The sequence below is a fragment of the Pseudophryne corroboree genome, chromosome 3, assembly GCF_028390025.1.
Source record: "Pseudophryne corroboree isolate aPseCor3 chromosome 3, aPseCor3.hap2, whole genome shotgun sequence".
Classification (NCBI taxonomy): domain Eukaryota; kingdom Metazoa; phylum Chordata; class Amphibia; order Anura; family Myobatrachidae; genus Pseudophryne; species Pseudophryne corroboree.
The window spans coordinates 520479096-520502857 of record NC_086446.1 but is presented as its reverse complement, the minus strand read 5'-3'; the positions used below and the strand labels follow the sequence as shown (position 1 = coordinate 520502857).

At 42.8% G+C, this 23762-nt stretch overlaps 1 protein-coding gene and 1 long non-coding RNA gene across 2 annotated transcripts; one reads left to right on the top strand and one right to left on the bottom strand.

Moving 5' to 3' along the window:
• The first annotated feature begins 15088 nt into the window (after nt 1-15088).
• LOC135057329 (protein regulator of cytokinesis 1-like) lies at nt 15089-18125 on the top strand. Its single transcript, XM_063963218.1, has 3 exons — nt 15089-15125; nt 15209-16906; nt 17025-18125. The coding sequence occupies exons 1-3, from the start codon at nt 15089-15091 to the stop codon at nt 17051-17053; spliced, it is 1764 nt and encodes a 587-aa protein (XP_063819288.1). The 3' UTR covers nt 17054-18125.
• Nucleotides 18126-21729: 3604 nt separating this feature from the next.
• LOC135057969 (uncharacterized) lies at nt 21730-23304 on the bottom strand. Its single transcript, XR_010244497.1, has 3 exons — nt 23218-23304; nt 22887-22908; nt 21730-21914 (listed from the first exon to the last, which is right to left on the bottom strand). It is a non-coding gene; the product is annotated as an uncharacterized LOC135057969 (long non-coding RNA).
• Between the last annotated feature and the right edge of the window lie 458 nt (nt 23305-23762).

Here is a 23762-nt window from a genome sequence, read left to right as displayed (position 1 = left end):
GATAAGGATTATAAGGATAACTTAAGTAAAACACGACACTCCCATAACAGGCCTACGACACGCCCATAACAGGCCTACAACACTCCCACAACAGGCCCATAAGAGACCCATGACACTCCCATAACAGGCCCACGACACTCCCATAACAGGCCCACGACACTCCCATAACAGGCCCACGACACTCCCATAACAGGTATACAAGAAGGGGCAGAAGAAACTCTCTTTTTCTAGGGGCACTATTATAAGGGAGTCTCACTGAAGAAGCATCACTGTGAATCAGCTGTCCGAGAAGCCGGTGCCCGTGAATGCACTAGCGGGACACCGCACCACCATTACAGCCGGACTGAACAGAGCAGATTCACCGCTGCGATACTCATACTCCAAACAGGTACCTACTTGCTTTCAGGGCGCTGTGAGAAATGCTGCAGGGTATGGTTAGAGACCCTGCAATACCATTAGGCACCAGGGACCGGCCAGCAATTGGGGCACGGAACACTGCCGCTGACCTTTCTGCTTTCCACACACACCACAATAGGTCAGAGTATCGCTCACCCTGCACCAATACCAGTGGCATATGCCGGGAAGCAGCATACTCTGAGGGCAGCCCGTGTGTCTTTATTCTATATATTTTCTGACACTCTATCATCCTCTACGTCGGCGCTCTCTCATTGTGGGAAATTATCTACTGAGTCCCCTGCGCTGAATACAACAGGGCACTCAGGTCGTTACACTACTACAGCAGAAGCACCAATTTATCCTCATTCCAAACCCTGTGACACTGTGGGACACGTGAAAGTTTGTGATTCCGCACCAGTCCAAACAGATTAAATTGATAGTTCGTACCAGAGTTGTGTCTGTGTGTGTAATACCCCTTTTACACCGGCAGCATATAACACGGGTTATTGCACATGAACGTGCATAACCCGTGTTGCTGCTCGGGGTAAACGGGCTGAGTTGGAATAATCCGGGTCGAGTGACCCGGTATTCCAACTCGTGCAGTTTGCGGGGTTGAACTCGTGTTCAACCCGGCAAACTGTTCAGTGTAAACGGGAGCCGGATCGTGCAACCGGGCTTCCCATTTACACTCCAAGCGCCGCCCTCGTCGCGTCACCGGCTGTATACAGCATCTGCACTGTGAACTGTGTTACCTACTATATCAATAGGAATTATCTGAGACCTTGAAAATATGGTATTAGTTTTGAAACAGAAAAACAATTATTTCGCTCAAGCTTTCTGAATTATCAGTGAACTACACATTGTCTGTTTGAAGCATTTAATACAGCAAGAGAATTTATTATCTCTGCTATTATCTACAACTATATGTTATATGTGATGTTTGTCTATCTGTATGTGATTACAATACTTACTGTTATAAAAGTACAGTAATAAAAGTTAAATTTTATAACTATAAGAGTGTCCCTAGAAAAAGAGAGTTTCTTCTGCCCCTTCTTGTATATATGTTCACCATACTCTAAGGGGAGCACCTCCACCTGAGACATTTCTAAGTGGAATTCCACTGGACAAAACCATGGTACTTATATTAGACTGTGGAACAATATATTCTTGGCAATTAATTCACACCCCCTCCCCTTTTCCCTTCAAATGTCTATACGCCCATGACACTCCTACAACAGGCCCATGACACTCCTACAACAGGCCCATGACACTCCTACAACAGGCCCATGACACTCCTACAACAGGCCCATGACACTCCTACAACAGGCCCACGACACTAATATAACAGGCCCACGACACTAATATAACAGGCCCACGACACTATTATAACAGGCCCACGACACTATTGTAACAGGCCCACGACACTATTGTAACAGGCCCACGACACTCCTGTAACAGGCCCACGACACTCCTGTAACAGGCCCACGACACTCCTGTAACAGGCCCACGACACTCCTGTAACAGGCCCACGACACTCCTGTCACAGGCCCACTACACTCCTGTCACAGGCCCACTACACTCCTGTCACAGGCCCACTACACTCCTGTCACAGGCCCACTACACTCCTGTCACAGGCCCACTACACTCCTGTCACAGGCCCACTACACTCCTGTCACAGGCCCACTACACTCCTGTCACAGGCCCACTACACTCCTGTCACAGGCCCATTACACTCCTGTCACAGGCCCATTACACTCCTATAACAGGCCCATTACACTTCTATAACAGGCACATAACACCACCTCTTTTTGCAATGACGTAAGGTCACCTCCCAGCCTCCACCCTGAAACACCCATGTTTTACAGATGCTCTCAATTTTGCGCATATTCAATAGCAAATAATCACTCAATTTTGCTAACATGGGCACTGCATCCACCTCTGACTCTCCGGTGCTACTTATTAGATACAGTGTATATTGGGTCACTAAATGATGCCTTCTGAAGAGAAAGTGGAATTTCACCCTTCAAAGTTGCTATTCGCACAGGTTATGTAAGAAAGGTTATATGCAAATAGGGAAAATAAAAATGTGAAAATGCAAAGCAGTGCAAACATGTAAGAGCTGGTTTGCGGAGTACATGAAATGTGATGTTCCCACAACAATTGCCGTCTGTTTTTGCTGAAAGAAATGTTTGAGATTTTAAGCATTAAGGGTATGATTTAGAGCAGTTGCAAACCTGATGGTTTACATATTACTCTAGTGTTCGAAGGTAGATGCATGCACAGGATATGTACTGCACAAGTGCCAGTCTCTCATAGTTTTAGGGCAGGAATGCCAAGCATTCTCAAAAATGGGGGCGTTGCGCCGGTTTTGTGGGAGTGACAAGACCAAGGACTGCTTCTTCTGATGCAGATTATCTATGGGGCTAATTCAGCAAGGTTTGCAAAAGCGATCCTTACTGCATTTAGCCAATGTTTGAGTCTTGCGCGCGTGCAGGACCCTTTCTGCGCATGTTCAGAATGGGTTGTCTGGATTCTGATTTTGTCTGTCCCCGGCGGGGGCGCTAGTGGGTCAGTGTTGGTGTGACATAATACACGAGGAGACCGAAGAATAGTCCTGCGCATAGGCGCTGATATATATTATGTCACAGGGATCACCAAGCAATTGAATAACAGGTGCAGTGGAATGCAAAACCAGAAATAAATATTCAAAAGTCACTGGTAACTATGATTGAAACAAACAGAACTCCGGTAATTGTAAAAAGCACACAGTCTCAGTATAACTCAGGATGAAATAACTTTGGAAAAACAGAACTCTGATAAATGTACAGTCTCTATGAAGCACAAGTCCAGATAGCCTAACGGGCTTAAGCAGGAGACAGTCTCTAAGCAAATAGATGTTAACTGCTGAGATGCACAGATGGTAACTGATAATGAGTGCACAGGTAGATAATGATAAAACACCTGAGGAGAGTCTCTTACTGCTGGTGGATTGTGGCTGGCTGTGGCTGGAGTTTGTAGTTCCACAGGAACATTGGAACAGGGAGATGACTTGGAGATGCCAGTAATAGAAGACTGCTGGAAACAAAGGATTGAAGACTGGAACCTGGAACTGGAACGGAACTGCTGGGACCTGTAGTTCCACAGGTCCAATACACAGGGGTATCTCTGCAGACCGAGGACTGCAAACAGGAGACGCCTGTTCACAGAATGTGACGTGTTGTCCAAGGCGATGAGACTGAGCCAGGAACTGGAGTTTATACCCCTTGGTCTGTGATGATTGGATGTTGCATCTGTGAGGACACACCCCGCTGGATTAGGTGTTTAGATCAGCTGTGAGTTAGCTGAAGCACTGTGTACTCCAGGCTGCAGTAGACTGAAAACTGGAACTGGAACAGAACTGAACTGCTGGAACCTGTAGTTCCACAGTAGTGATGCGATGGAGAATGCAGATTCCTGACATGGGTCCTGCGACCGCGGCGCGAATGCATCTGCATGAGTGACAGGCAGAGGTGTTTGTGGAGAAGGAGGGGGGCGGCCAGCATTGGGGAAAACGGGGCGTGTTGCCCCCATTTTCTGGGAGTGGCGAGGCCAAGGACTGCATTACAAGATGCAGTTTCCTTAGCCTCACAAGCCTCCCTGCGACGGCAAGTCTGAGAAAGCTGAAGCTTACTCAGCCGGCTGTCACAGATGAACATCGCAAATGCAGGGAAAAGGTGGTATGCACCTCCTCCTGCATTTGCATTGCTAAAGTCTGCAAATGCAAAGCTGCTACAAGCATATATAAGGTTTATAGTTGTCTAAAAGGAGACATTTCAATAGACTCCAATAAATTTCAGAATTGAGAAAGAAGGTCTAACCAATCTTACTAGACGTTATCTGTAATGAAAGTAATGCCCATATATTATTATTAGAAATAGTTTGACACCCTTATACAATTTGATTTAAAAAATATCAATCACAACTTATTAAAATGCTAAATTTATACAGCATCAGATAAATAAATACATTCAGACATTTTGCAATACAGTACATTACTTTGGTGAACATAGATTTCACCCTTATTGGAAGAAAAACATTTTCTCCAGTCACAGTTTCTGTGAATGAATCCTTTAATGTTTAACCCTATGCATTTCATCTCGAAGAGACTTCTTCAGGGGTAAATCTTTAGAAGATTTTATTGGCATTCAACAATAAGACAGTGCAAATCAGATCGGACCAATAGTTCCCTTGAGAAGTTCATGGTCATAAATTGGAAGATATTTCACCTTAGACTTGTGTCTAATCAACACAGATAGATTGTATGAACATCAGCTTAGATCAGACCAGACCAGTGGTTCCCTTGATAAGTTCAGGGTCACGAATAGGGATACAAGACGTGTCCAATCACAACAGCTAAGTTGTATAAGCATGAGCTGATGATGACAAAGTTCTCTGGAATCCTATCCCCATGGAATTGTCAGAGGTAATTGATGTGCAACCGATTGAGACCTGTTTAAATCCCCAATTTGATCCAGCAATGTGCAGTAGTTTGGTTTAGGATATGCTCCTGAGGAAGCTGGGTTGTTTGTACCAGCGAAACGCGTTAAGCCTGGAGGACACAGATAATATTATTTGGACTCCCATCATTCTTCTACCCTGGTGTTTATTGGACTGCACCATTCTTTGGACTAACCAAGTATTTACAGGGAAACCAAGCTACTGCACATTGCTGGATCAAATTGGGGATTTAAACAGGTCTCAATCGGTTGCACATCCATTACCTCTGACAATTCCATCTGGATAGGATTCCAGAGAATGTCCTAGCCAGGGTATGAAACTGCTTTAATAGGAGTCAAATGAATGTGTCATCTTTCTAATAATTTTACTATGTTAATTAGCACTGTAACAATATTTTAATTGTTCTTTTTTTATTGTATATGTTAAATTTACTATTTAATCTTATTACCTACCATCCTGTGAACAATTAATTATCTTAATGTAATTGATTTTAAAACAGCCAGCGCTGGTACACACCACCCTTTTTTTCAATATCTATATATCAATAGGGGAGTTAACCAACCCCAATACCAGCTGTTATTGACAGCGCACTCATCTGTGTTTTGTACGCAGAGATACAACACTGGGCATGCAGAGATACAGCAGTGCACATGCAGAGATACAGCAGTGGCATGCAGAGATACAGCAATGGACACACAGAGATAAAGCAGTGGACATGCAGACAGGGGCATAGCAAGAACTTTGTGGGCCCCATAGAAACACTTTGAATTGGCCCCTGTTCCATTGCTTCTAGAGAAACACCTCTTTGCAGCAGTTGTTAATGTTATGACTCCATAGAATTGCCCTAGTTAAAGTTATTGCACATGATAAAGCTGACAATACACAATGGGGGTCATTCCGAGTTGATTGCTAGGTGCCGTTGTTCGCAGCGCAGCGATCAGGCTAAAAATTGGCATTTCTGCGAATGCATATGCACCGCAAAGCACACGCACGACATACGGGTACAAAGCCATTCTTTGTTTTGCACAGGTTCTAGCTAAGTTTTCAGTCGCACTGACGGCCACAAGAAGATTGACAGGAAGGGGGCGTTTCTGGGTGTCAACTGACCTTTTTCAGGGAGTGTTTGCAAAAACGCAGGCGTGTCTGAAAAAATGCAGGCGTGGCTGGGCGGGTGTATGATGTCAAATCCGGACACGAATAGGCTGAAGTGATTGCAAGTGCTGAGTAGGTTCAGAGCTACTCTGAAACTGCACAAACTGTTTTTGCAGAGCTCACCTGCACATGCGTTCGCACTTCTGGCGGCGGCATAGCATTTGCATGGCTGCTAAAACTAGCTAGCGAGCGATCAACTCGGAATGTCCCCCTATATGCACACAGTATCCCCAATTCACATTATGATATACAGTGTCCCCAGTTCATATTATGCCACACTATAGTGCCTCCACTTCATATTGTGCCACATTACAGTGTTCCTGTTCATATTATGTTACATTATAATGCCTTCCAGTTTATTGTGCATGTGCATTGCAATGGGCAGCTCCAGAGGCATACCTAAATATATTGCAGGACCCAAGGCAAATGTTTGCAAGGGCCCCTATGTGCCACACAATGGTGAAAAAATAGGATTTTAATACCTACCGGTAAATCCTTTTCTCTTAGTCCGTAGAGGATGCACAGAAAACCCTTTTGGCAGAACTATTTTCCTAGTTCTCAATTTCGCTCTAACCACATGGAAGATCAAATAGGGGCTCTTGTGAGACAAAGCCGCCACTTCCGACGCCCGCTTTGCGGACGCCAAGGCCAATAACATGACCACCGTCCAAGAGAGAAATTTCAACACAACCTTTCATAAAGGTTTCAACCATTGTGACAGTAAGAAACTGCAACACCACGTTAAGGACCCACACTGCCAGTGGAGGCACAGAGGGTGGATGTGCAGCACTCCTTTCACAAAAGTCTGGACTTCCGGAAAGGTGGCCGATTCTTTTTTGAATGAAAATTTATAAGGCCGAAAATTGTACAGAAATGGAGCCTAACTTTAGGCCTGCATCCACACCTGCTTGCAAAGAATGGAGAAGAAAGACCCAGCTGAAATTATTCCGTAGGAGCCTTCCAGGATTCACACCAAGACACCTACTCCCTCCAAATATGGAGGTAAAGCTTCACCGTTACTCCCTTCCTAGCTTGAAGCAAAGTGGAAATGACGTCACCAGTGTCAAAGTCGAAAAATATTGTGCTTCACATTGCCATATACTAACCCCATGCACATGCCCGCTGCTCGTGCATTTAGTCTGCTGTACGTGCACATGTCCGCAAATTGCGTACGCTCGCTCCGGCGATTACGCACGGTATATGCGTATTTACGGTAGAGTTTATGAGCTTGTAGCGGGCGACTCGTTTATAGCATAGTTAACCTTTATAGTGTGTTTTGTAGATATTAATCCCCTTAATAATGGCCCTCATTCCGAGTTGATCGCTCAGTTTTTCGTTCGCACAACATATTTGCAAAGTTGCGTTAGTGTAGTAAATTTGCGAACATTCGCCCCCAACGTATTTTTGCTCTTTCGTACGCAGTATTACACAAAGTGGGCGTACGCCAAATGACATCGCAGCAATGCGAAAACATCGCAGCAATGCGAAACCATCGCATTAACACATACTTCATCGTAAAAATACTAAGTTGTAGTATATTTACACATTTATCATTAAAAGTGCTCACTTTTGCGGGCAAACGCACCACAATGGGTTTTTTTTACTATTAAGTGGAATAACACCTTCCAATTAAAAGTCCACAAGCCCTCCTCAATTACAAATCCAATTAGTGAAATGAATTGTAATGTTCATGATCAATTAAGTCTTTTTAAAATACCTGAAGAACACTTTGTAGCCATAATTGTACCTAAATTATTTTAGAATTTTAATAGCCTCCATATGTAACCCTCCTTAACTATTATGGTATAGATTACTTAATAACTGATTGTGCCTCCACCCAGACTAAATGTGAAAAAAGGCTTGCCTGGGTAAGCCTCCCTTAATTAAATCACACACCACAAATATTTTACCTGTTCTCTCTTCCAGGATTCGTGGATCCCACTCCAGTTCACAGACACAGGGGGTAAGTATAATTTAGTCTAATTTATTATAAGAGCATTACTATTATAATAACATTCTTTCATGTAATTTAAAGAAATATGGGTTACATGCTATCCTTTACAACACCTATACATAAACTTTCCGCATGCAATACAAAAATTACCTTTTAGTGACACCCTTAGGTGTTAGAGTGACCCGGGTACTCTTAATGTGAAAGTGCACTTTAGAGACCAAAAAACTAGTAACCAACAGTAATTATACATAACATCTTATATCATACTTTAGTTTTAACATTCATATTTCCTTCTCCCTTTGATAAACTATATATATAGTCCTGCAGTTGCTTTGTGCAATTCCTGTCTTGTATAATACTGCATATATCCCCTTTTCTGATATAATAAAATATCTCTCTTTCTCTGGGGTAAATTTGTAAGTCTTTTCCTCAATAAAAGGTAACTTGCAGCTGCACTGTTCTGTAACAAATGTCTCAAGGGTGATGTATCCAAAGTTGTGTAACAATGTTTCTCTAAGGAAACTGTAGTCTATTATGATACAAACGAATAAATCCCCTCTAGATCTACTTGTTTAGACTAAAATTACAGTCTTTGAGCAAAGTTCCGTTTGAAGGATATTAAATGGAATGTATCCACAATCTCTATTCACTTAAGCCCTTTGGCTCTGCAGAGTGTTTTACTTTAGTAGATAGTCTCCTTTCTTCTTACACTTTCTAACTGTTCCACCGAGCCAGTAAATTATTTAACAGTAGATTATTTAAATAGGTGTCACGAGGAATGGAGTTAATTCCATGCTGTTAATGGGCTCTCCTCTTATCAATTGCCCCTATGTTATAATAGCACGTTAATGTCTGTACCTCAAATACACTCGACCTCTCAAACAAATTCACGCTTCCCCTATGTAGCTGTTGAATATTTACTATCTGTGCCGTATAAATCCACTGTCTCTCGGCATATGCTGAATCGATGCAAAGTGCAATATGAAGCAAGCTACCTTAAATGTGCAATACTATCACAGTTCAATATATCCACACGGCTTTCTATATAGTTGAGCAGTGATCCTGAATATTTATGCTCCCTCCGCTGTTGTATATTAACAAGACAGGTTAGAATTATTAGTCCCTGTATTGTTAGCTTGTTACCGTCCTCCGTCTATTATTCCTGCTTAAGCACAGCTAACTATTCTCCACAGTTTGTAGGACTTGGTATTGTATAAATGACAATTTACCCAGTTAACTGTGCTGTGGTAAGCATTACCCCCGGCTCTTCTCCCGTGGGTGTTGGTTTTACATTAATTGCGCGAACACCAACTCTGGAACCCTGTATTTGATAGTAATGTCTTAAGTGACACCGTTATTATGTGTCACTATAGTTATGGCTACAGTATACTGATATCCTTTTTATACTGAATAGCCAATGCTATTACATCCTCATTAACTGCTGCCCACATTGGATTGTTTAGTCCCAGTCTATGCTTGGTTAAATGTCCAATAGTCTCTCCTTGCTTGGGGTACTAATTGTAGTGTAAATGGTTGTTTATACACTTACTTCTGTCCTGCAGCAGCGCTGGTGTGAAGTGTTCTTGTCAGCGACAAGCACCCCCTCCGTACAGCTTATTGGAGACTTGCCTCAGATCACTGCCTCTGATGGGAAGTCTTAAGGAGCGTGTTACTGACGTCTTGACTGCTGCGGGTCTCCGCTGTTGCCTTCCACTTGCGACCGCCCACCTGGATGTCACAGCCGCTCTGATGGCAGCGGCGCCGCTTCAGCAACACAGCACTTCTCCCGTCTCCACTTACACCCGGGCACAGAGCGCAGGTACACCGGCTCAGCGGTCACTTCTGCCTCCGCTGCCCGCTCTTAGCGCCTTCGCTCCGTCAAGCAAGCTCTGTCTGGCACCGCTCCCCCTAGTCTCCACCACCGCTGTATGTTTACAGCAGGTTGACGGCTCTTAGCGGCGGTGAGCATCAGGGTGCGGGCACTTACAGAGGGATCTGCAGACTGACTACCGCCGGTAAGGAGCGGTATTTATACTGCTCCAGACCCACATCTCGTGCCCCTTTTTCCCGCCTAAGCCACGAGCTATCCCCCCTGGTCAGCGGCACTGAAGCGCTCGTGGGGTGCTCGTGACATTCCAGAGCTTTCTGTCAAGGCTGTCAGTGCCTGACAGGATGCTCATTGACAGCTGTTTCTGAACCTACTAAGCCTCTCCATCTTTGTTCTCCCTATGCTACCCTACTGTAATCTAAAGGTTGAATACCTATACTCCCATCACTTATATATATACATATATGTTTAATAAATAATTACAGATATTTATCACTTCTAAATCCATTTATATACACATTTATGAATACCCCAAATGCTATCACATTTCTTCATTTAATATATATATATATATATTACTCCAAAACATGCACATATAATATATGTATATATTGGGCACTTACTTTTTTCTACGTTAAGGGTTATAGTGGTTATAGTAATCATATTACACTCTCCCCCTGGTGATCTATTTTAAATAATTAGGAGCCATGCTAAAGTAGATAGATCACCATCTCTAATTTAATTAACCCTGGGCTTGCATTGGTAAGTATCCATAGTAAGGCCATACATTTATCATATTAGGATGTATTATCCTAGGTACAATGCTAGGTGTTCCTAATTCATCATAAGTAAGCATAGATGGGGGTTGACATGTTCTCTTCGGCCTATTCACTGTTTCTTGTTCTATGCTTACATCATTACAGGGAGAATAATGATCAAGTCTCTCCAATGAATTACTACTTTCTTCACCTGGAACAGCACTATCATATTCCACAGGATCTATACAGGTAATTGTGTGGTCAAGCTCTGTAAAAAACTCAAGGGGTCCCCTGATGTCTTCTGTGTCAATCACTTTCCCACTTTCAACATGTTGATCCTTATAGTAACAACCCTGACCTTCATCTTCTCCCTCATAACTATCATTACTGTTAGATCTTAATGAGTCAGTTAGCTTATTAGATGTCTCCCCCTCAAATGGTACTACCTCATCTTTACTTTCAAGATCTTTTAGACGTACTTCTCTACCTATGGGAAGTAGATTCTGCCTATGATGAGTTAAAAATGCACCTTGTCCATTTTCAAGTTGAATTCTATACACAGGTAGGTCTTTAAACTTTTCTATCACTATATAGGGGTCCTCTCTCCATCGATTGGAAATTTTAAATTTCCTTGGAGTCCCTAGTCGTCTCAACAACACTCGGTCCCCAGGAAACAGAACCTGATCCCGCACACTTCTATCGTAGCGAACCTTGTTCCTCTCCCCCAATCTACTGGCAGTCCGTTCAGCTAAAGCATAGGCATCCCCCAATTCTCTTCTCAGTCTTTCTACATACTTTAAATGAGAAACACAAGGGTCATTGCCTGCATTAGTCCCCATACATACATCTATTGGGAGCTTAGCCTCCCTCCCAAACATTAAATAGTAAGGTGAAAATCCAGTGGCCTCATTTCGGGTACAATTGTACGCGTGTATTAGACGGTCAATATGCCTCTTCCAATGCTGCTTGTTTAAGGGATTCAGGGTCCCTAACATGTCTAATAAAGTTCTATTGAACCTCTCGGGTTGCGGATCACCCTGAGGGTGATATGGAGTAGTCCTGGATTTGGAAATTCCACAACTCAAACACATTTCCTTTATTAATCGACTTTCAAAGTCTCTCCCTTGATCAGTATGTAATCTGTTCGGCAAACCATAATGGATAAAAAACTTATCCCATAAGGTATTCGCTACAGTGGTGGCCTTTTGATTGGGCGTCACATATGCCTGGGCATAACGAGTGAAGTGGTCTGTCACAATTAATATATTACACTTCTTTCCTTCTTCTACTTCAAGGGAGAGATAGTCCATACAGACCAAATCCATAGGCCCTTTGCTTTTAAATGTCACCAAAGGAGCTACTCTGGATGGTAACGTTTTCCGTAATACACAGTTTCCGCAGTTCTGGCAGTATTCTTTTATTTCCTTTCCCATACCCGGCCAGTAAAATCTATCTGCTATAAGGTTTAACGTTTTCTCAAACCCTAAATGACCATGCTTATCATGTAATGCGTGCATTATTAGAGCACGGTGTTTCTTAGGTAACACTAGCTGAAACTTCTTTCGCCCATCCACTTGTCTAATGTTGCGGTATAATATCCCTGCTTTTATAAGCAAATTACGCTTTTGTTTCCTCAACAGTCTGACTTCTAATAGAGATTCATGGGCAATTTCCGATTTTCTACTGCCAGGAAGTAAATGTTGTATGCAGGGGTCCTGTTGTTGCTCTTTCCGAATTTGATAGCGTTTCAGTTTAGGCAAATCTTCAAGCTCTACATGACTAATCCAACAATATGATGGAGGCAGTGCTGTTGACTTCATTCCCAAAGCGCTAACTTGTTCACTTCCAGCTGATACTCTCAAACTCATTTTATGACACATTCCTTTGATTTCTCCCGCTGGTATCTCTATCCACTCTTCTTCTGTATTTTCCATCTGTTGATTTGGAATTCTGGAAAGGGAGTCAGCGTCAATATTACTCACACCTGGTCTGTATTTCAATGTGAAATCATATAGCGCCAGGGCAGCCAACCACCGATGACCCGTGGCGTCCAGTTTTGCCGTTGTTTGGACATAGGTCAGAGGATTATTATCTGTTTGTACCTCAAATGTCACTCCATATAGATAATCATGGAATTTATCTATTACACTCCATTTCAAAGCCAAGAACTCTAATTTGTGAGCGGGGTACCGTTTTTCGCTACTAGTTAGGCCTCGACTTATGAATGAAACAGGTTTCAATCCATCAGAATGTTTTTGATACAGAACACCCCCCAATCCTTCTAAAGAGGCATCAATATGAAGGACATAGGACAACCCAGGATCTACATAGGCTAATACAGGGGCATTAGTCAATTTTTGTTTTAACAAATTAAAGGCCATTTCACAGTCGGTAGTCCATCTTTCTCCAAATGGATCATTTACTTTATGCAATGGACCTCCTTCACCCGACCGTTCTCGCCTCTTCTTCTTATTTGACGTTGGATATCCTCTTGTCAAATCGGTTAAAGGCCTAGCTATACTGGAATAATTTGGGACAAACCTGCGGTAGTACCCGCAAAAGCCTAGGAAAGACCTTAGTTCTTTTAACTTTGTTGGTCTAGGCCAATTCTTAACGGCCTCCACTTTTTCTGGGTCGGTGGAAACCCCACTTCTGCTTACAATGTGTCCTAAATATTTGACCGTTGATTGGCAGAGATGACATTTTTCCAGTGATAATTTCAAGCCCCCTTCCATCAATCTATCCAAAACTTTAAGAAGTCGTTTATTGTGTTCTTCCAGGGTAGCTCCAAAAACGATTATATCGTCTAGATATACAATGACTTCCCTATAGTTCATATCCCCCACAGTCCTTTCCATTGTTCTTTGAAAGGTAGCTGGGGCTCCTTTTACTCCTTGGGGCATGTTTAGAAATTCAAAGAAACCCAGCGGGCATATAAATGCAGTTTTTTCACGGTCTTCCGGCTTCATGGGGATTTGGTAATACCCATTCCTTAAATCTAACACAGAAAACCAAGAGCTCCCTTGGAGACAGTCCAAAGCTTCGTCTATCCTTGGTACTGTATACTGGTCTGTAACAGTTCTGTGGTTCAATGTGCGATAGTCTACACACATTCGTATTTTTCCACTCTTTTTCCGCGCAATCACTATGGGGGAAGCGTAAGGACTTCTAGACTCGATTATAACTTGATTCTCAAGTAGTCCTTTAAGGTGTTGCCTTACGTCTTCAAAGTCTGCAGGAGCTATCCTGCGAGATCGTTCCCGGAAAGGAGTCTCATCCATTAATCTAATACTGTGCTCCACCCCATTAGCTGTCCCCAGATCCCATTCTCCCATAGAGAATACCTGTTTCTTAGATTCCAACTCCTTAATTAAAGCAGATTTTTCCTCCAAAGAAATGTCACTCTCTTGGAAACATACATCAAATTTATTTTCTAAAACAATTATACTCTCAGCGGATTTAGTGCAACAAGTCCGTGCAGAAGACAGTTCCTCATCTCCTTCGTACCATTCAGCCAGTAAAGGGTATATCCGGGTGTTAGTCCCTATAATCACGGGTGGTTCGTCCCTCCCTTCGGGAACTTCTGGACATATCAATGCAATAAGTGATGTTTGCATCCCTTCCTCTTCTCTTACCCTGTTGTTAATTTCAAGAGTCACTTGTACATACCCTAGATAAGGGTACTTTTCAACACTTAGACCCCATATCACTAGTCCGCTTAAGGGCTGGATGGGTACATCAGAAATGTTCTCATGGTACCAATTTTCAAATATGATTGAAACTTGGGATCCACTATCCACCAAGATCTTGCAGTGGCGTCCATTTATATTAGCATTCAAAAGGGGAGCAGGTCCCAGCAATCCTTCTGGTAGACTTCCACTCCTCCAGGAATTCCCCATAGCACAGTGACTAACCTCTAGGGGGCCTGTGAGGGGCCCACAGACCGCCCCCGTCCGTTTCCCGACCCTGAACCTTCCGCATTCTGGTTACCTCCTGAAACACAGTCAGTATTCCGATTCCAATTTCTATTCAAATGACATTCAAAGGCCCGATGTCCTGTTCTCCCACATTTAAAACATCCTCTATTAAAATTGTTACTCCCTCTACCTAATCCTCTTACGGGGCTGCTTTCATTGGATATTTGCAGAGTATTCACAGCCTGTGCTGCAATGAATTTGTCAATTTTCTTACTTTGTTCGTCCATCAACTTTAATATTTTTTCTTCAAATGCATTGCTTTCCACTACAGGTTGTATTACCTTAACCTTCTTTACCGTTTTCTCTCTCATTTCTATTAATACCTCTTCTTGTTTGACTTCTTTTAACAGTTCGTTAAAAGTAGGAAAAGGTTCTTTAATTCCTGAACATCTTAATTTCTGAGCTACTGAGTCGGTGGTCAATGCACCCCGCAGTAACTGTTTCATTCTGCTTCTGTCCACATCTTCCCTTACTATACCCCCTTTATCCACTATCTTATATAGTAGCTTGTCTAATCTAATCAAAAATGCACTCAGCTTTTCAGTCGGTTCCTGGAATGTATGGTGTAACCTAGAGGTGAGATCTCCCACATCCTCAAGGGTGCCGTATGCATAATCTAATGCCTCAAAGAATGTTTCTAAAGTAGCATTAGGATTACTACGTCTAGCAGCTTGTATAATTCCCATAGCTGGCCCTCTCAAGCTCTCTACTACCCTCTGTCTCTTTATCTTTGTTCGGGATATCTGGGAGGAAATTGGGATACCAGAAGACCAGCGTCTGCAGAGAACTGATGCTGTCAAGAGACATGTAAATATGCTTTTAACAAGAATGATTGATGAAGAAGAAAGCTTGAAGGAACGTCTCCTAAAGAGCATTGATGTCTGTCGCCAAGAACTAAACACACTGTGTGATGAACTGCATCTTCCTCCATTTGAAAAGGATGATAGCACTATTCTGCAGCTGGAAAAGGATTTACGAACACGCGTTGAAGTCCTGTTGAAACAAAAAAAGGAAAGAATGCAGGAACTTAAACTGTTAAAGCAACGTGATCAAGACTTGTGTGACATTCTGTGCACATCTCCTTACTATGTTGATGGTCAACGTGTTCCAAGCCTGGATGAACTAGATCAATTTAGGAGGCACTTATCTGCACTTTCTGTAGAAAAGGAAAGTCGTGAAGCAGAGTTTGTGAAAACCAAGAACCGGATCATCCTCTGCATGGAGGAGCTGGATCACCTGCCTAATACTAGCTTTGAGAGGGATGTTGTTTGTGAAGAGGAAGAAGCTTTCTGTCTTTCAAAGGAAAATCTTTCAGCTTTACATCAGCTTCTCTTTCAGTTAGAAGAACAGATTACTCAAAATCAATCCTTATGTGAAGAATTACGGTCCAAAATTCTTGAGCTCTGGGATAGACTTCAGATCACTGAAGAAGAGAGAAATGCTTTGTCACTGCATATGACTGGATCAAAAGGAAAAACTATTAAAGCATTACAAGAGGAATTGGATCGTCTTCAAGAGCTAAAGCTGCAGAATATTAAAATTTTTATTGAAGTAATTCGAGCAGAGTTATCAGCCTACTGGGACAAGTGCTTTTATAGCAATGAGCAAAGGCAAACTTTTGCTCCATTTTATGATGTTGACTACAGTGAAGACCTGCTAGCTCTCCATGATGTTGAAATCAACCGCATCAAGCAGTACTATGAGGACAACAAAGAGATGTTTGAAGGTGTGCAAAAGTGGCAAGAGAACTGGAATCTCTTTCTAGAGCATGATAGAAAGGCAACAGATCCAAATAGGTTCACGAACCGTGGAGGCAATCTCTTGAAAGAAGAAAAGCAACGAGCAAAGTTGCAAAAAATGCTACCCAAGCTGGAGGAGGAATTAAGAGTTCGCATTGCAGCGTGGGAAGGAGAACAAGAGCAGGAGTTCTTTGTGGGTGGAAAGAAATTTATGGACTATGTTGCAGAGCAGTGGAACCAGTTTAACCAGGATAAAGAAAAGGAGAAACAAGAGTGGTTAATGAAGAAGAACCGTCAGCTAGAGGAAGAAATGTATTACGGAAGTGCACCCAGAACACCTAACAAGCGAAGAGTGCTTGGCACTACTACACCTAGTAAACTGCGCAAGCTTAATGCCACAAATGTTTCCAGTTCCACCAACAGCACACTGCGCTCTGCATTCAGTGGGACACTCTGCCAGTCTCCTGTGTCACGTCCACCCCCTAGTGGTGGCAAGCCTGGCCTACCTATCCGAACTCCAACCAGAGTCTTCAAAACGCCACAGTCGCGGAGGCTGGAGAAAAACAAGGAGAACATGTCTCAATTAAGTGGAACCGCCATGAGCGGTGGGTGCCACCTCACATTTCCTGCCCAACGTAACCTCAGCGTTAACTCTGTTGCCAGCACCTATTCTGAGTTTGCGAGGGATTCCACACATATTGACTCCACATCCATATATTCCAGCGAGAACTTTCAAAAGCTACAAGAGCTAACACCAACCCCCGAATCCTGAACTCTACCATAACCAACATGTAATAACCTGTCCTGAGAAATGGACTGAAATGGACATAAAAGCAGATGTACCTTTGGCATCAGCTGCCACTCTGTGGCATGTGTATTGTAGGTGCTTTCTGATGACTCTGCTTAGACGGGGGAATGCCCATGCTAATTTTGCACTGTAAATTCATCTCTATAGCATATATTAATAAAACCTTAGTTCGCTTTGAGATATAAAGTATTGGTTATAAATGATCTCTGAAGGTTGGCATCTGAGGGTTTGCATTTATCCATTCTGCAATGTTCTTTGTACTGTACATAGCTTTAGAATTGGATGTTCTGACTACAGTTCATACTGCAAGGTTTGCTGTTTTATTTGTATATATACGGTTTTTAGATAATCATGAACACTTTTGCACATTTATTTCTAATGTCACTACATCTCTTCCACAAAATGTTTGTTGAAATTCTTATGGTTCTTGTTTTTGATGTTTACATTGCCACAAACTGCTTTAGGGTTATTATGGACTTAAAATGTAAATGCTGTGGGTAACGTGACCTCAATACAATTACAGTGGTGGAGTAGAAGTAATCTGATTATATTTTCTAGCAGTACAGAGGGAAAAAAGAGCGGCCCACAATGTGCCACATGTACAGTTTCAGAATAGGAAAAACACTACACACTAGTCCATTTATTTTATTTTAAAGCAGATCCATTTTTGTGACAAGTGCGTCTGCTAAATTAGACTCGGGCTATTCCTATTGTCCAGTATGTAGAAGAACAATGGATTCCACAAAGCTTCTCAAGACGCAAGTACTTCCTTATAATGACTTAGATCAGTAATGTCACTATAGCCACCCATATCAGACACGCTGTTGGGGTTCTTTAACCGGGACACAGAAAAGAGAACACCAGTAACTTAGGTGGGTGACTACCCAAAAACTGGGGTATTCCAATGAAATGTTTGCTTTTTATTTTTTTATTAAATTAGTATTCTCGTCTTGGGCCTAGCTAATTCTTTATGGATCACACCCAAGACCAAGGAGCATATTACTCCTGTATAAATGAGATACTATAAAATCTCAAAAATAAATTACACTAATTAATGTAAAACCAACTCTGGAACCCTGTATTTGATAGTAATGTCTTAAGTGACACCGTTATTATGTGTCACTATAGTTATGGCTACAGTATACTGATATCCTTTTTATACTGAATAGCCAATGCTATTACATCCTCATTAACTGCTGCCCACATTGGATTGTTTAGTCCCAGTCTATGCTTGGTTAAATGTCCAATAGTCTCTCCTTGCTTGGGGTACTAATTGTAGTGTAAATGGTTGTTTATACACTTACTTCTGTCCTGCAGCAGCGCTGGTGTGAAGTGTTCTTGTCAGCGACAAGCACCCCCTCCGTACAGCTTATTGGAGACTTGCCTCAGATCACTGCCTCTGATGGGAAGTCTTAAGGAGCGTGTTACTGACGTCTTGACTGCTGCGGGTCTCCGCTGTTGCCTTCCACTTGCGACCGCCCACCTGGATGTCACAGCCGCTCTGATGGCAGCGGCGCCGCTTCAGCAACACAGCACTTCTCCCGTCTCCACTTACACCCGGGCACAGAGCGCAGGTACACCGGCTCAGCGGTCACTTCTGCCTCCGCTGCCCGCTCTTAGCGCCTTCGCTCCGTCAAGCAAGCTCTGTCTGGCACCGCTCCCCCTAGTCTCCACCACCGCTGTATGTTTACAGCAGGTTGACGGCTCTTAGCGGCGGTGAGCATCAGGGTGCGGGCACTTACAGAGGGATCTGCAGACTGACTACCGCCGGTAAGGAGCGGTATTTAGCGGAGGCAGAAGTGACCGCTGAGCCGGTGTACCTGCGCTCTGTGCCCGGGTGTAAGTGGAGACGGGAGAAGTGCTGTGTTGCTGAAGCGGCGCCGCTGCCATCAGAGCGGCTGTGACATCCAGGTGGGCGGTCGCAAGTGGAAGGCAACAGCGGAGACCCGCAGCAGTCCAGACGTCAGTAACACAGCACTTCTCCCGTCTCCACTTACACCCGGGCACAGAGCGCAGGTACACCGGCTCAGCGGTCACTTCTGCCTCCGCTGCCCGCTCTTAGCGCCTTCGCTCCGTCAAGCAAGCTCTGTCTGGCACCGCTCCCCCTAGTCTCCACCACCGCTGTATGTTTACAGCAGGTTGACGGCTCTTAGCGGCGGTGAGCATCAGGGTGCGGGCACTTACAGAGGGATCTGCAGACTGACTACCGCCGGTAAGGAGCGGTATTTATACTGCTCCAGACCCACATCTCGTGCCCCTTTTTCCCGCCTAAGCCACGAGCTATCCCCCCTGGTCAGCGGCACTGAAGCGCTCGTGGGGTGCTCGTGACATTCCAGAGCTTTCTGTCAAGGCTGTCAGTGCCTGACAGGATGCTCATTGACAGCTGTTTCTGAACCTACTAAGCCTCTCCATCTTTGTTCTCCCTATGCTACCCTACTGTAATCTAAAGGTTGAATACCTATACTCCCATCACTTATATATATACATATATGTTTAATAAATAATTACAGATATTTATCACTTCTAAATCCATTTATATACACATTTATGAATACCCCAAATGCTATCACATTTCTTCATTTAATATATATATATATATATTACTCCAAAACATGCACATATAATATATGTATATATTGGGCACTTACTTTTTTCTACGTTAAGGGTTATAGTGGTTATAGTAATCATATTACATAAATATAGATGTTTGCAATGTGCTTGGTCTAATGTTTTTATTTTTATTTTTTAAGTAGAGTTTTAGTATGTGAATGAAGGTGTTTGCATGTTTATTTAGACAATAACAACATATGTCTTTTTTACATTTTAAACAAACTTACGTTAGATGTATGAAATGTTTAAGGTAATAAATGTCTGTTCGTCATTCTGCAGTTCCTTCATTGCATTAATAAATAATAAACACCCGCTTAACTTGAAAACAAATTTTTTTTTTGTTTTTTTGTTTTGTTTTTTTTATAATATAAACATATATTTTTTTTTTTTTAAACAAAAATTAAAACAACGTTTGCATTTGGTCAACAAGACCCAGCAAGGCCTGGAGATGTATCCTCATGTTGCCAATAATGTCCGCAAAAGATGTGGGATCTCCAACGGCAACATCTGAAATTAAGAGATAACATAAACATTAATAACTTACTCACATTACTTATTATACAAGCAAGGCACAAAGCACACTTTAATGCAGGCATGTCCAAACTGCATCCCTCAAGCTGGTGTGAAACTACATATACCAGCATGCCTTGACTCAGTTTTGGGGCCAGGGAAAGCCAAAGCTGTGTCAGGGCATGCTGGGATGTGTAGTTTCTCAACAGTTGGAGGTCCGCAGTTTGGACAGGCCTGCTTAATGGCAAAGTTACTACATCATGGCTGTTTTATGGTACAATCATTAGCAGAAAAACACACAAGCCTGCTCTGGGTTTTTTTAATAAATTTTTCCCGTTTACGAGACCATGGGGTACATTTACTACTATGTGAGTTATATTTAAGATGGAGCGTTGCCCATAGCAAACAAGGAAAAATAAGAATATTATCTTGTAGAAGTGGTTCCCCAATTGTAAAGTATAATCTTATTGGTTGCTATGGGCGACATCCCATGTTAAAGATAACTACCATCTTCGTCAATGTTACACCATGTTGGCATTCATTTACATCTGGAGTGTATTTATGATTTTTTTTATGGGTTTGGTCCTGCATCATCACACTGCATATCAACATCTTCAGAAGGACAACAGATCCTAGCATGCCCACACTCCCTGAAAGCTGACCTCACTAAATAAGGTCAAACAGGTTAGACTTTAGCCAATAATCATTTTGTGAGTGTAACTTTCACACCACAAATCAGTGTGTCATTAGGCTGCATAACAAAGTGAAGCATGTGATTTGTAAGTGCAAATATTAAGACTACACAGGCACAAGTGTAAAAGACCAACAACATACTAAACTCCACTCAGGTCTAACTGTTTCCCTGAAAACCTAACACATATAAACCCTGTTGTCCTGGCAACCCTGTCGACCTAATGAGTGTCGACCTAGAGTGGACACACAAAACATTGCACACATAAACACAGTACATATAATGACACTCACAAAAATGTAAATACAACATGTAGACCATGAAGAATAACACAAATATTTGTCCTTGGTACAAGAATTCCAACAGTACAACACTGCATGTTTTGGCATTGTAAGTGTAAGTAGGTAATCATTTTTGGAGAACATGTTAAAACACTTACTTTCCTCTGCAACATGATGGTTGACAGTTAATTCAGCAGGGGCTTCTTCTGCCCACTCACTGGGTGGGGAAGGCGGCTGGATGGGGGAAGGAGGAGGGATTGGGGAAGGAGGAGGGATTGGGGAAGGAGGAGGGATGGGGGAAGGAGGCTGGATGGGGGAAGGAGGCTGGATTGGGGATGTAATTTCAGAGGGTGGGTCTGATTGAGAGGGCGAGGGGGGCGGAGAGAAAGTTAAGCCAATAGAGGGTGAGGGGGGCTGAGAAGGTGAGTTTGAAGTTGAAGGAGAAGGGGTATGGGAAGGAGGAGAAGGGGTCACAGAAAGAGATAGAGAGGTGGTGTGAGAAGGGGAGTGTTAAGTGGAGTGGGCCTGGGAAGCTGAGGGGGACTGGGAAGCTGAGGGGGACTGGGAAGCTGAGGGGGACTGGGTAGCTGAGGGGGACTGGGAAGCTGAGGAGGACTGCGAAGGGGAGGGGGAGTGAGAAGGGGAGGGGGAGTGAGAAGGGGAGGGGGACTGGGAAGGGGAAGGGGGCTGAGAGGTCTGCCGTTGTTCTCGTCCTATAATGATATTTTTGAAAAAAAAATATTTTTCATGTTAAATTACATACTAAACAATTTGAAAAATCACTGTTCTGTTCCATGTAAAAGACTGTGGTTTGTTTTTCTTAAAAATACACATTTTAAAAACATCATCATGTTGCCCACAGCAAACAAAATGAGTCAAAACTTTTACTTTGAAGCTCATTCCTTAATCTATTCCATTGAGTCATATTGATTGGTCTAGGCAACATCACCAGATAACTATTCAAGGCACCTTATTATATAGACAGCACTGATCAAGTATTTGGGTACAGTTTCCTGCCTGGTTATTAATTCTGGAAAACATGCACTTGTTTGGTGACACTTTGCTACAGTCAGTACTGTTTGCCCTAACCACACACACTGTCCTATGTTATAAAAATGGACAATCAGCGTTGCAATTAGCCTACCACTTAGTGTAAATTTGTTAATTTTTTGCTAAGAATCTTATGTAATGTAACTTACTGCGTGCATGCATAGCCCGTATTTGCTGGCGGATCTCCGCCAACAGCTCTGGCGTCCTCCTGCGGAGATCACTCCATCTCCGCGCTAGTTGGATGATTGTCCGCCTGCTGCGGACCTCCGCGTAGGCCTCGCGCTTAACCCGATTTGGGATGAAGCGCCCAACGCGGCCTACGCGGCGGTCCATCACCGCAACCAGGACGCGGAGCTCCCGCCTGGTGAAAGGTGCAGCACGCATCATGGCAATGGCGTTTTCCTTATTTGGGCATATATTTATAGTGTCTGTTAGCATGTGATTGGTCAAAAATCTATGTTGTCATTTCTAATAACTTTATTGATCTTTGCAATGCTGTGAAGAGCAGAGTGTTATTTCGCACGAGCGGAAATACGCATTCGCATTAGCAAAATTTTTAGCAAAAAAAAAAAAAAAAACACAGACACAGAGACACACAGTTTTGAAAAAATTCCTACAAATATCTGTGTACTCACCACAGTTTGTGTGATCATTCAGCTGGACAGTCACAAAGTGGGCAACATTCACTTTCATTTGTTTGTGTGTTTGTTTAAATAATCAGGATTTTAGGATATAAAACAAATAAGGACACTATTTAGCATCATCACATTTTTAACATTTCAAATCTAAAATTGAAAGCTTAACGTGTTAACGGATTTTTAGTATCAAAAAAATTACACATTCCAACACACCAAAAGCATTACACAATGACCTTACAATATCAAACAAAATGTCAACATTACAAATAATACATAAGCATACTGTGATTTTAATTTGGATAAAAAAGATAATATAAAAACACTATACCTGAAATATTCAGCAACAATGCTTGCCCTGACTTGGCTCCCCCTCCGTGTAACACTCCCCCCACCGAAGTGTCGAACAACCCCTGGCTCCTCATCTGGCAATTCTTCTGTCTGAGTAAGCTCTACGCTACTCCTTACCGCGATATTGTGTAGTATTGCGCACAGAACCACTAGTTTACTTGCCATCTCCGGCGAATACATGATGTCGCCACCAGTGCGGTGGAGCACACGAAACTGCCCTTTAAGGACCCCAATTGTGCGCTCCACCAGCTGCCTAGTGGCAGTAAGCGCGGAGTTAAATGCCGTCTGTGGTCCTGGCCTGGGATTACGGTAAGGAGTCATGAGCCAGGGGGTGCAAGGATATCCACGGTCTCCTGTTTGAGGAAAAACCAAAATTAGAAATAGTAAATTTTGAAAATAAAATAAATATGTAAGAAATATGTGCAACAACTCACCCAATAACCACATGTCTGCTCGTTGACTTGATCTTAATCTGTGCCATATCCCTGATTGTCTAATGACATACGCATCATGGGAACTTCCAGT

Excerpts from the sequence above, each read along its gene's own strand:
- LOC135057329 (XM_063963218.1), top strand. The coding sequence starts at position 15,089 with ATGCACTCAGCTTTTCAGTCGGTTCCTGGAATGTATG. Across the intron at positions 15,126-15,208 it reads GTCGGTTCCTGGAATGTATG|CATTAGGATTACTACGTCTA; the intron begins GTGTAACCTAGA and ends TTTCTAAAGTAG. Across the intron at positions 16,907-17,024 it reads AAGTGGAACCGCCATGAGCG|CGAGAACTTTCAAAAGCTAC; the intron begins GTGGGTGCCACC and ends CATATATTCCAG.